General features: G+C 36.8%; 1 protein-coding gene across 2 annotated transcripts in view; it reads left to right on the top strand.

The window, feature by feature from the left end:
- The window catches only part of ERP44 (endoplasmic reticulum protein 44), a 130,519-nt gene that overhangs the window by 95,105 nt on the left and 21,147 nt on the right, over positions 1-14,267 (top strand). For both annotated transcript variants that reach the window (XM_072604581.1, XM_072604588.1), the window contains exons 9-10: positions 3,770-3,881; positions 5,976-6,117. In XM_072604581.1, coding sequence (XP_072460682.1) covers positions 3,770-3,881; positions 5,976-6,117 — 254 coding nt within the window. The remainder of the gene's footprint in view (positions 1-3,769; positions 3,882-5,975; positions 6,118-14,267) is intronic.

The following is a 14,267-nucleotide window of genomic DNA, read 5'->3' on the forward strand; positions in this document are numbered from 1 at the left end:
TTCTTTAGCTATTCCTTGGCAACTTCTCTATAACGTCTCCTTGTAAGAAGGAAATAAAGTTAGGCAAAACAGTCATCTTCACTGTGTCTGAAAATGTGTACGTCATTCTGCATGCGTATACTACCACCTCTCGGACAAGAGGGAAGGGAGTTTTGTTTTTTATTACTCTTCCGAAGTCAAAATTTGGACTGCATTGATCAGTGTTTTGATGACTAAATGTTTTCTGTTATGTTATTGAGGACATTGTGTCTGGTGTCCTGATTCTGCCTACTTCCCTCTACTTCAGTCAATGTGACCTCAGTTTTTTCTAAATTTTTCATATTCCTTGTTCTTAAAGCAATGGAGTAATATTTTTGCATTCATCCTCCACAGTTTATTCAACTCTTCCTCCAGCCAAAGGGTATTCAGTTTACTTTCAATTTTTTATTCCTATAAAAAGTGATTCTATAAATAAATATAAATGTAAACTTTCGTATCTGTTAGTGTTTGGCCTCCGTTCCTCCAGCCCCGGGTATGTACTTAGTATTTGTATCATTCGATCATGGTGTACTTATAGTTTAGTAGCTGGAGTATAGTTCCAAATTATTTTCCAGAATGGCTAGACCCATTCATAGCTTCACCAGCAGTACGAGTACACTTGTTTTCCCACGATGCTAACAATATTTGTCATTGTGATCTTTTGTTGTCTTCTGCCGTCTGTTGAGTATGAGATGAAACTGTGGAGTTGTTTTAATTTGTATTTCTCTTAGTGATTTGGTGCATTCTTTCATACCATTTTTGTATTTTCATATAAATATATATAATATAAATCATATACATATAAATACATAAATCATAATTTCTATTTCTTTTGAAAAGTCTGTTCATGGTGGTTTTTTTTTTTTTTTTTACCACTTGTCATTTCGGGGAATTTATCTTCATTATTGTTAAACTTTTTTTCAGAGATATTTGTTATGAAGATAGTTTTTTCAATAAGCAGTTTCTTTTCTTATTCTAACTGCATTAATTTGGTTCATGCGAAGGATTTTAAACCTAGTAATCTTTATCACTAATTGATAACATTTTACAAAGCTTTTTCATCTCTTGGTTTGTTAAAGTTTTTCCATACTAAAAAATTTTCACAAGTTGTTTTTTCCAATTCTCTGCAATGTCAGGGTATAAAAAAACAGTAAAAACAATATAAAAACAGCCACAATGTAAGCTCTACATGAAAAAGCTATCAAGGTGTTCCCACATCCACCCTCCATACATCCCACGTACTCCCAGTGCTCATGCTGGTTTGTCATTCTATATTGTCCTAGTACTGGGAAGCATTTTCTGTTTCCATTAAAACTTTCATTTGCCATAGTATGATGTCAGATTGAGGCAACCTGTTTAAACAAGCTGCTTAAAATTGGAGAGGGAGGCAAAAGGGAAGTGGATCAAAGTACATATTCAGCAAGGACTTACTGCCTTGGAGCTCTTTCTTTTCGTGTCTCCATTACTTAGCATAGTCCCCATTCCTTACTTGGCACATAAAAAGTGCTTGTTAGTGGACTATTTTTCCTGTGGAAGTTTAATTGATGTAAAGCAGTTATTACTTCATGGAAACCAAAGAACATGGGAAAAACTCCTTAGCCAACAAACACTTGATCATCTTGCCTAGAGGAGAGACGTGAAAACCAAGAGCAAGCAACACTGGTTTGGAATATAAACTCATTTGCAAAATCTCATGCAAGAAAATGACAGAAGATTGTGTGTAGCATCACCTCAAAATAGGTCAGAAATGATCATTTGGGGGATACAGACACTAACACTGTAAATCAGGTCCTCATCACCTCTGGTCTAGTCCAGTACTTCTTAAACAGTGAAACCCATATGGGGTCATGACCCACAGTTTAGGAAGCGCTGAAGGGGTGGCAAGTGGGAAAAGTTTAAGAAGCCCTGGCCTAGCCCATCCTAATAGCCTCCTAATTAGTCTCTCTCTGTTTCCTTTTCCTTGTACGACTCTTAGTGATATTCCCAATGTATAGGTGTGACCAGGTCACTCTTCTTTTTCACTCAATTAAATCTATTAATCAGGAAACTTGGCTTCACCCAGAGGAGGGTTTTCCCACCTCTGATACAATTGGCTATGTAACCTTGGGGAAACCACTTTACCTGTGCCACAGATAGCTCTCTGAGACTAATAGTTGCTGATCTTCATTGGTTCCCGTGCTAGGAGTTCCCTATACCAATGAAACCACAGTCCCTGACAAAAGAAAAAGATATGTGTGTGTATGTTTTTATATGTTTTGTACACATATATAATATACAGAGGTAGATAGAGTAGGAGTGGTTTTAGTACTGAGCATGCTGTCAGGAAGTACATTGAGTGCTGAATTTGGAGTTAGAAAAATAGGGATTCAGATCTCACTTCTGACCTATATTAGCTGTGACTGAATAAGTCATTTGCCTCCTCCTTCCTGTAGACAACTCCCTCAAATTAGGGAGAGAGCCCTGGATTGTGGAGTTAGTGCTATTTCTAAACCCTTCATCCCATCCCCATCCACTTGGAAAAACTCTTCCTCCCTTCTTTCTCTCCTTCCTTGTCTACATCATACTCCTCTTTCAAACTCCAGCTCAGCTTAGTTTCTGCTGCAACAAGGCCATTGCTAATTATACTAGAACATTACTAATCTTACTTTTTCCTGAACTCCAGTGTATTATTAATACTGAGTTACAACATAGCTTGTCACTTAGTTTTATTTTAATTGTTTTATCAATTAGTGTTGCATCCCTAAATAGATTATAAACTCCTTAAGAACAGGGACCATATTTTATACTGCTTGATAATCTCTGTATTAATGGGTACATAGAGGTGCTCAAGGAACATTTGCTGATTGATTGAATAGGGGAGAAATTCTTGATTGGTGAAAAAAACAATTGATTCAAATCTTGTCCCTGTCTGAAATAAGCAATTTTTCCCCCAGTAATGTACAAGCCTTCTTTTAAATGGAATCCAGAACTATCTCCACACACACAAAATAAAACCTAATGCTAACTGGTCTTTCAAAATTACTGTATCATTTTAAAAATCAATAAAAGCTGGAAACTGTCAAGAGATATGATTGAAATCTAAAGAAGTATGAAGGGTATGGACAGGATAAACATAGAATCATACTTTTTTTTCTTGAAAAGGACATCAGAGATTTTTGAGTCTAATCCCTTTCACTTTAGAGATAGGAAAACAGCACAGAAATGTTAAGTGCTACGTCCAAAATTACTTACTAGTCTTTGGCAAAATTTAACTCTTCTAACTCCAGTGCTCTTGCCATCCTGATTTATGCTCAACAAATCTCAAAATATAAGACTAGAGGAAGAGGTAGTTTGGGTGAAAATAAATTCAAAAATAATTTACAGATTGATAATGAATGAAGTCAAGAATGTTTGGGAGTGTGTCCCTAACCTTTTGTTGTAGCTGTCTAAGACAACAGCAGTACCTTACAGAATATCTCTTGGTGATATCTACAAAGACTATAGGGCTAGATGACTCTGACTTAGTCTGTCATCGTTATAATTCTTAGAAGTCAGAGATGAAACAGACTTTTTTTGCCCTTCTTGCTTTAAGGGCAGTGCCATCAATATTTATTTATATTTAGACTGTTTTCTCATGGGATATTTTTTTATTGTTGCATGCTATTTTTGTTTGGTTTCTTTTTTAAATAGTTATATTCTGCTATATTCTAGAATAGAACTAGAACTAAATGAAAAGGTGTAACAATTCTCATTTATTACCTTCTCTATACAGGAATTGACAGAAGAAGGACTGCCTTTTCTCATACTTTTCCACATGAAAGAGGATACAGTGAGTTTAGATGTTTTCCAAAACGAAGTAGCCCGGCAGTTAATAAGTGAAAAAGGTAGATTAACTAAGGTTACTCTTTTATCTTTGCTGTTCCTTTCAAGTATGCTTAAAGACATTTGGTATGTATAGAACCTACATGTGAAACTCTAGTGAATAATTTTAGAGATATATAGCCAAGTCGTAATTTAGCATGAAAGTAGAGGGGGACATTAACAGGGAAAGCAATGATTCTCTTGACAATTCAATTCAATTCAACAAACTTTTATTTAAGTATATGTTATGTGAAAGGCTCTGTACTAGGTACTGGGCATACAAAGATGAAAAACAATGTGGCCTTTTCCCTTAAGGGAGAAGATGTACACAATTAATTATTATACAGGTTATAAAATGAAGTGGAGAGCTGAAATGAAATGGTTTGAGAAAGTCAGAGAAGAGAAAGATCACTTGTGGCAGGGGGAGTTATGAAAAAGGTGAAATTTGAACTGGGCTCCAAAGGAAGGGAGAGTGTTAGAAGTTGGAGGTAGGGTCTAGTTCCGGCCACAAGGGACATCCTTCACCAAAGGATGAAGTCCGGAAAGGCTAAAGGAGATTCAGAAGTTGTATAGTCTAGTTTGGATGGGACAGAGAATATGTGAAGAGATTCTCTTCATAAGGCTGATAAGATAATTTGGAGACAGATTGTATAGAGCTCTGAATGCCAGGCTAATAAGTTTGTGTTTATGTAGTAGGAAAGGGTCTTGGGCCCACTGAAGAATATTAAGCAGGAGAGTACCATAATTAGATCTATCCATTATACGGATTACTTTGACTTTAGCTTCCTGTCACTAGTATGTCATAACTGAGAGAAGCAGGAAGCTTAGGAGCCCCTGTCCTCTAGCCCTCAAATGACCCCTTTTTAGTTCCTTATTTTTTACTAAAGTTCCCCAATCATATAGTTAAGAACTGTCTGGTCAGAAAATAGAATATATTTTTACATAAAAAGAGGTTGTCAAGTTGTTATGGGTCTCTCAGATTGTCAGGAGGTCTGTAGTTGGGAAAATGTAGAGACAACATGAATAAAGAACTTCACATAATAGTTGCCTAATAAGTTGAATTGACTATCAAGTGGCATAGAATGGAGGAAATTTCAGATTGGATGGCCCTCATGTAGGTAAGAGAAAATTGGTTTCTTATGGCTGGTCTATGGCTCATCTATGACATTGGGACTCTGTCCTTAGGACAGTTAGGTAATAAACTGTAACCTTCAAATTATAATCTCTTTTAGGCATGATGTAATTTTGATAAAATATAAATTTTACTCTTAAAAATCTCTAAATAAAATATTTACTGGTTCATGTAGCACATTGGAAAACAGCTATAATTTTTAGTTTTCATAATTCCTAGATTACTTTAAATAACTCATGTATATTGATTTTATATTTCAGTGTCAGTTTTTTTCAAATATAGCATTGGTCCAAATATATAATAACAGCCAACTTTTATTTAATGCTTGAAAGTTTGCAAAACATTTTACATATTTTATTTCATTTTATCCTTACAACACTAGTAGGTAGGTATCATTACTATCCCTGTTTTAATGATGAAGAAACTGAAGTAGTCAGAAGTTAACTCATTTGCCCAGGGTTACATACCTAGTCAGTGTTTGAGGCAGGGTTCAAAATCAGGTCTTCATAATCCAGAATCCAATGTCCTATCCATTACACCACACACTTTCTCCAAAATTTGACTTAAACAAAAACTAAATATAGGTTGTTATATCATGTTTTACTTGATATCTTTGATGAGAGGCTCTGGTACCCACTGACTTCAGTACTTGTTTAATTTTTCCTTCAACCTCTCAATTGTGTCCGTGAAATTGTTGAAGAGTGCCTGTTTCCCATTTCTACTGTAAGACTCTAAGGCAACTCCTGACCAACCCTATAGTCCTCACACATTCCCCCCTTGCTTGGAACCCAATTTTTGCTCTATGTACATATGTGGTTTTGGGTAATTTTCTGTAATTGTTTTTCATAGTATACCTCAGATTTTTTCTTTCAAAGAGTTCTCATTTAGACAGGTGGCTTATATTTGACATAGCATATTACTGTTAACACTTTAGGAATATAAGATAAATTAATTCTAATCTTCTCCAAATATATTTCTTTTTAAGGTACAATAAACTTTTTACATGCTGATTGTGATAAATTTAGACACCCACTTCTGCATATACAGAAAACTCCAGCAGATTGCCCTGTAATAGCCATCGACAGCTTCAGGCACATGTATGTCTTTCCAGACTTCAAGGATTTATCGTAAGTATCCACTTGAGACTTTTCCCACTATTGAGTGATATCAAAAATTAACTGGAAATGTTAATGCGTTTTTTCAAATAATGCTATATTGAAATAGTAACATGTGGTTAGTTTGATGGGAGAGAGCACTTCCACCCTCTACCTGATGGCATTGAATTTTACTTTTACATGATAGTTGCTCTTGACAAATAAATTACCATACAGAAATATCACTGCAGTTAAGCGTGACCACAGGGATATTTCAGAAAATCCTTTTCCTATGGAGTGGTTTGATGAGGAGGGTAAACCAGAATGGTGAAAGGAATTAAAATTTTGTTTTACAGGGATCACTTGAAAAATCTGGGAATGTTTGGCTTCAATTAAGAGTGAGAAAATTGGGGGAAGGAGGAAAGAGCAGGTGAATTCTAGTCTTTGAAGGATTGTCTCATGGAAGGATGAAATAAATTTATTTTGCTTGTCTCTAGAAGGTAGAACAAGATACAATCTGTAGAAATTGCAGCGAGGCAGACTTTAGCTGGATTTAAAAAAATTTCTTGATGATTAAGAACTGTCTAAAAGTGAAATGTGCTTCTTATCTCTGGGAATCTTTTTTTTTTTTCGAGGGGTTAACAATCTCTTTAATCAAGCACATGTATCAATTCTTTAGTCAAGCACATATACCATTCACTTAGGTCAGGGGAGTCAACACCCTGAACCCCAAAGTAAGACATGGCTTCCTCTGTCTGACCATAATTCAACAGAAAGGTACAGTTGTCTGACCAGTTACCAGACAGGGAAGCACAACATCTGGGTTCTCAAAGAGGAGGGGGTTCCTTTATTGGCTTCCCAGATTCCTTATCTGCACTCAAACCTTCTTACCAAAATTAAGCCCCAAAATAAAACTGCACCTCAGAGTCTTTATACACTTTTTAGAGCCAGAGGGCATCATCACATCCCTTGAGAACCAGTGCCTCATTAACAAAAGACATGAACCTTCTTACAAATCTTCCCCGGCCAGACATCAGTTGGGAAAGGTCCTCCTCAGTCACATTCAAATAGAGGCACATTATACTTCTTGATTATACTAAAACAAAAACAGCAAAAGATCCTGCTTTACTTGCCATTACACTCCACCCTGGGGTGTTCAGAGAGGACCAGTACCTTGGTGTGATGGCTGCCGAACCCTTTTTGGGTCTCTTTCCACCTTTAGTGTCCACTTGTTCCACCCAACTGTCACCTGTGGCTCCAAGAAGCTGCAGCATGAGCAGTGACCACACCCTAGTAAACTGCTTCAGCAGATGGGCCAAACCAGGTTGAGGATAACCAAAGGGTATCAAACCCATTGATGAGTTAGGGGGTGTCTACCAAGCATATGAACACTTCCTCTGGTGGAATGGGCAGATAAGAACAGTTTGTTCCATCGGCCATGAAGACAGCTGAAGCAGGCAATATGGAGCGCTTAGAGCTTGGTTAGACACCAAAAGACGCCAAGGTCATCTGCTGTAGCCTGAGCCATCGCCAGCCGTCTTGACTCTGTCCTGCCACTGGACTATGGTGGCTCCGGAAGAGAGAGTGAGGCTGACAACTTTGTGCAACTCTGCCTCACTTCAATCCAATTTACGCACAAATCAAAAGACATCACTTGTGGTAGAGGATTCCAAGCTCGCATTGGTCTGATCAGCCACAGCCAGACGTGCTGAAACTTCACTTGATCATGGTGATGTCATTTTGTTCCTCTTTGAAATGAAGGACAACAACCAATCAACCAACACTCCACCCTCCAGGATCCTTGGCCTTACAAATCTAAATGGCCATGGATCCTGGAACAAAAAGGCATTATGCTTTGCAGTTCCCAATCCAGGTGATTTAAGTAAGGAACATGGGCAACTTGTATGTGAATAGGCATTAATATTTCTTTAGTAAATACAATATAGTTCACATTTGCAGAATACATATATAACATAGCAACTTATTACCAGTGGCCAAATGGCTTTAAACAAACACAATGGTATAGGCATCACAAAACATAATTCTTTGAAGACAGAGCGACCAGCTCATTATATTATGAATGAAAGCTCCTTTTATAATTTCTAGTCCTGAATAGCTGTCATTAAATCCCTCCCTTTCCACAAATAAATCTCCTTGACTCATTGTTGACATATGTTTGAGTTGATGAGGGTCTTGCCCATAACGTTGGGACCTATTCTACTCTTAGATCTTAATAATTTCACAGGCAATAAATACATTTTAAAGACTCTAGTAGCAGCAACCTGTTTAATAGCCTTTACTCTTACAGTGACTTAGGTTACGTCCCATATGTTATGGGACTTCGTGACAGCTTATTCATTAATTCCCAAATCAGTTAGTTTCTCTTTACACCCCTGGGACTATTTGGCACACTTTTTTTGTGCCTTAGACAACGTATTGTTTTCTTGTGAGTATTTGTAGATTTTTTTCATTCTACAAACTGAATGCTTTGTATAAAGTGCATAAACACATAAATCACCTATATTTCAAAAGATCACTGATATTCTCATCCTTTGGTAATAGACCATAATATATAATTTTGGTAATAGGTGATCTGAAAGGAAACTGGTAAAGAGGACTTGCTAGTAATTTAGATACCACTGCAAAGTATTTGAGCCAAAACTTATTGCTCTGGATGAATTTCCAATTTTACCATGAGATTAAAATTTCTTCAAAGGAGGTCTCTCCCTTGATATGACTGTCTTGTCTTTCGTATTAGTAACATTGTGCAAGCTTTCTCTGTCTTCGGTCAACTTGCATTTTTATTTTTTTGGATTCTTCAGTTACATAAATGATCAAAAATTTTCCACATCTGCCTTATTAAGGGGGTCCATGTTGCCTTTAATTTCATTGCTTTTCAAACCTCTGGAATAAAGTTTTTGATTGGTGTTGAAGTGTTTATTTTATTCGTTAAACTGCTTTGACAGCTTATATTGCCCCAACCTTTTGACTTTGACTTTCAATGGTTGATTAAAGGAATCTAGAATTTCCAGTAAACTAATATATTCCAGTTTCCTTTCCTCATGCTGCTTTGAATTTGACCACATGGAGTTTAGGTTTTTGTGACTGTCAGTTAGCTGTTGATAGAATCTTCCATTGCCTTTCTATAGACCTTCAATAACGTTCTCAAATTGTTTTTTCTACCATGGTGCTTGATACCTGTCCTTAGATCTGTAGCTTGTTAAGCTACACCTTTCTGTTCTGTGTGGCAACGACTGCTACCCCTATTGCTGTGTGCAGGTCCTGAAATAGTTTTATGCTTTGTATCAAATTCTGCAGGAGAATGCTTGATGATTATAATAGATGGTAGCTTTTTTGAATTACTTTTTTGATATAAATTGGTCTGATAGTTGGATTCATGTTTTCCACTCAAAAAAAGCTTTTTGAATTTAAGTATGGCCATTTCTCTTTCAAAATAATTTGAGATGCTAGTGGGGTTTTTTGTCATCTTTTTCATTATTAGACATGATTTCTAGAATTTGCATGAAGTGAAAGTTTTCAATGTCTTTAGGATCTTCAAGTTTTCCCTCTTTAGATTTTAGTAGCTCTTCAATTGCATCTTTTATTTCATTTGATCTAGGTTTAGAAATGATATTCTTTCTTAATGATTGTCCTATACTGGTTAGCAGTGTTATGTGACTTGGAACTGAGAGTATTTTTTGAAAGAAAACAATGTTAGGATCCAGCCTGTGAGATTTGTTTTTTTCTGATATAGCATTGTCGCTTAATGTATGTATTTATATCTTCAGTCCATTTCATTTATACTCATGGTTTGCCCATTTAAGTTGTCAGTGCCATCTTCACTGAAGCATTTCCAGCAAATGGAGTATGGAAGAATAAGATACTTCAGGAATTAAGTCCTTTACATATGATAAATTCAAACACAGTTTTTAACTCTTGGTTAGGTCATAGAATGACAACAAATTCAGATCAGAATAGCAAGATCTCTTCTACTTTACAGCCTAATTTAACAATAAATTATTTTGAAATTTTAGTAGGCCTTCTAAAAATCACAAGATATTTTTTCCAAATATTTCTTCTGAAAGTATTTCCCCTTCTTTAAAAACAGTTAAAATTTATTCTGATGTTCACTAAACTTTTGTGAAGAAAATTAGTTGGAAACTTTTAAAATGATATATTTCTTCCTCCTTAAAACAAAAATAAACCTTTAAACTTTGAATTCGTTAAAACTAAGTGTCTTAGTTATTACAGAATTCCTAGATATCACAAAGTTTCTTAGTCAAAAAGGTGTTTGTAATGGAAAGGAGATTCAGTTTGTATAAGTCAAGAATCACATATCCAATTAATTTTAACCTTATCACTATAACAATTTTTCCTTAAATATTTCACTAGAAATTAAGTGCATTCTGACATTTCATATAAATAGTCCATAAACCTTCAAATTAACATATATAAATATATCTTTTAGATGAAACAGGATTGAAAATCACACCCCTATTTTTTGGTGGGGGGGAGGGACTCTTATTTGCTTAATAGAACAACACAGAAACTTTTGCAGTTTTACAAGAAGTTTAGGTCAGTGCATTTCTAAATCACCGTGCATAACACATGGAAATTACAACTTTAAACCACCATATATTTTCATAATAGCCAAGATTTCAAATGGAAAAATCTGCTATCATAGTAAATATCAAATTAAATTTTATCACATCCTTTTAAAAGTCCAATTCATATGCAACATGATCCAAAGTGAAATAGCTTTGATAACATTTCTACCTCACAGTGGTCTCTCAGATTTCGTAATCTAAGAGAATTTTTAGAAGTACAATCTTAGAAATACAGTTTTAACACAATAGTAACTTCAGATGGTATTATTTGCATTTCCAGAAATTATTGATCTTATTAGTTTTAGTAATTAAAACCACTTCAGAGTTAACAGTTACATTAGAGATAATAATAATATTGTATGTAACATATACCAGTCATTATATTAAGCATTTTGCAATCATTTTATCATTTTGATGCCATAACAACAACCATAATTATTTTTCCCTTTACAAATCAGAAAACAGGTGAAACAGATAAAATACGTTTTTGCAACTGGAACAGAGAAGTGTGAAGTTTACCAAGAGCAGACAGGCTAGTGTCCCACTGGTGATGATTCTTGTAGGCCGGGCGTAGTGAATGTTCCCCACAGACCTGATCCATCCACCTATCCCTTCCCCCCACAGCTGCAGAATTTACTAAGCCTGAGGCAGTTTGCACCTGCTGGGACACAGAGAGGGCAGAGTGTATAGGACGTAGGTGACATTTCCAAGCTTTACCTAGAAGGGTGGGCTACAAGGTGCCCAAGGGCATGGGACTGTTAGAATCACTGACAGTCTGCGAATTGCTGCCCCTCTACTTCTCCTACATTCTCCTCTCTATAATTAGATCTGGGATGAGAGGGGTTAACATGAACCTTTGTGACTGTTAAAAATCCCCATTCTGAGATACTGTCTTAACTCTGGGAGGGAGTGGGGAATGCTAAGTGATCCGGATTGGGACGGGGTGTTTTAGCCAGGTGAGCTCCTGGAGCTACCCACAGTCTTAGGAGTTCTTTCCTAGTAATTTCAAATGATCAGTTCCCGAACTTTGTAATGATTAATCTCACAACCTACAAATCTGCTAAAATGATTTTACCTCAGATGATCTAGCTTTCTATTGTAATTCCAGGAACCGCAAGGAAATGTCTTAAGCTTTGTTTGTTTGTTTCCCTAGCTGTAGCCCTTAAAAGCCTCTGTCTGCCTGCATTTTAATTCTGACAGGATAACAGATTCATTCACAGCACACATGAAACAGAGACAGACAAATTGACAATTAAAGACAGGACAAATACAAACAGAGCTCTCAATAAACAACGGGGGGGGGGGGGGGGGGGAGGGGGGGAGGGGGAGAGTAATTAGAAGCTTGCTAGAAATCTCCATCATGAATTGACTGTTTTATTCCGAGGAAAGGGGGTTGCAAGAATTCAAGACCTGACAGAGTAAGGGTGGATCCTGCAACCTTTGCTCAGAGCACCCCTATGGTTGTTGGAGGTGGGGAACCTTGGCACCCCGACATTTCTGACCATGGGAATAGGTTCAGGCCTCTAGTCTGTAGGTGGATTATAACTGTTAACTGTCCTCTTCAAGACCAGAGCCTTTAAGGGAAAGTGGGGAGGGGGAAGGAGGAAGAGGCAAGGGAGGCTAAACAAAGTTGTCCTCCTCAGGGCTAAAGCAGGTAAGGGAAGGTGGGGAGGGAGGAGATAAGGGCTAGATACAGTCATTCTCCCCAGATCAAAGCCATTAAGGGAAAGGGGAGGAAGGAAGGAGGTGTGGAATAGGGCAGAGGGAGCGAATGGGAAGGACAGGCTGGGGCCCTTGGGGTAGAGGGAGTTAGCCAGTACTCAGCTGGTGCTGAAGTAGCTTTGCAAGCCTTAAGGGAAGAGACTTCTGCCTTTTGTTCTTCCTCAGCCATTTCAGCAAGCCCAAGATGAAACATTCCCATTGCTGGCTAGATATTTTATTGGCCTTTAAACTTAATTTGGTTTCAAGATAAAGTAACTTTGACTGGTCCAAAAGAGCCCTATCATGGCCATCATAATTTAGCCTATCTTTGGTTAATTGATACTAATGCTAGCAATACTTGTGTTAATTTTTCCTGAGATGCAAGTCAAAGGAGACCTTAGTAATGCAAAGCAATTTAATACCAATTGGTCCCCGCCCCAAAGCTAGTTTAAAGGGAATATGTGGACTTCAACTAAACTAGTGAGAGTCCTTTGAAAGCTGGGAATAGGAGGACTTACCCGACCCTGTCAAGGTTTAAGACTTCAGGAAAAAAGAATCCTGAGGTGCCTAAGTCTTTGACTTTGGCATGGCGGGAAGCTGCTCCATCCTAGTTCATCACTTCCAATCTGAGTCATGGTCCCATAACTGGCCACTTGAAAGTTTGCTTAAAAAAGGCAAACAGACTGCATGCATGTTGTTTATTCCCTTAATGCTAGTGGTTACATGATCATGGAGCCAAAAAACTTCTGACTGACTGTTACAGGAATGACCAGGCTTAAGTCTGTTTAGGACAATCCAAGGTGGTCGGTGCCCTTCAGATTTTTGGTCTCCATGAGTGATTAACTAGACCATAAGAAAGGAATTTCTTAATTGCATAGGTTGTAAATACAATAAGAGTGGACAAAGTTTCAGTTGAAATTAAGACCCAGGATATCAGTGTTTTCTTTACCATTAACATGCCATAACATAGTATATGGCCATAAACTATTAAGATATGGAAAAAGTCCCATTATTTGAGATAGTATCTTGGGTTAAGGGTCTCATAAAATGTGCTAAGTCAGCCCCATCTGACCTCGTTGACATGGGAAGAGGTATTCTCTGAGTTTACTTCGGAGAACAAAGAGACTGTTAGGTCCAGGCTCTTCTTTTGATTCATTAATTCAAGCTCTGGTCCTTATTAAAGTCCAAAATTTATATTAAATGATTATCAGACATGTGGAGCATCTAAGTTTATCACTGATATTGGTTTATTTCTATGGTTCCTTTCAGCATAATATAATTTCCTTGTTGTTGCTTTTTAGTTTTTAAATGCTTGCTTTTGCCTTGTCTCATTGTATGAGGACAGCTCCAGCTTCTTTTGATTCACAATGCATGGTAAATGTTTTTCTGTCCCTCCAGTTTTAGTTTGTATATGCCTTTGTTTTTTAAATGTTTTTCTTGTACACAACAGATTGTAGGGTTTGGTTTTCTTGTTTAATCTTGTCACTCCTTTTCATCTTAATGAATTGTTTAATCCATTCACATTTAAAGTTATAAGAATTAGGTTTAGTTTTGCTCCATGTGTCTCTAAAATTGGTTTTTTTTTTCCAATTTATTATTTCCCCTCTCTTTTGTTATAAACACAGTTATTATGTACCTTCAGTTATTTTAATCTTTTTTTTTAAGTGGCCCTGTTCCCACTGGCTCTCTTTCTCTTACTCCTGATTTGCTTTTTTTGATTCTTACTCCTTTCCCTTTAGGGTTTTCTTTATTAGTTCCCATCTCCTGCTTTTATTTGATTATATGTTTCTTTTGTTATTGTTGTCATTTTCAGTGATATCTTCTTGTCAAGATGCTGGAGTGGTTTGCCATTTCCTTCTTCAGTTTATTTTACAC

This window comes from Notamacropus eugenii, chromosome 1 (assembly GCF_028372415.1).
Source record: "Notamacropus eugenii isolate mMacEug1 chromosome 1, mMacEug1.pri_v2, whole genome shotgun sequence".
Taxonomy (NCBI): domain Eukaryota; kingdom Metazoa; phylum Chordata; class Mammalia; order Diprotodontia; family Macropodidae; genus Notamacropus; species Notamacropus eugenii.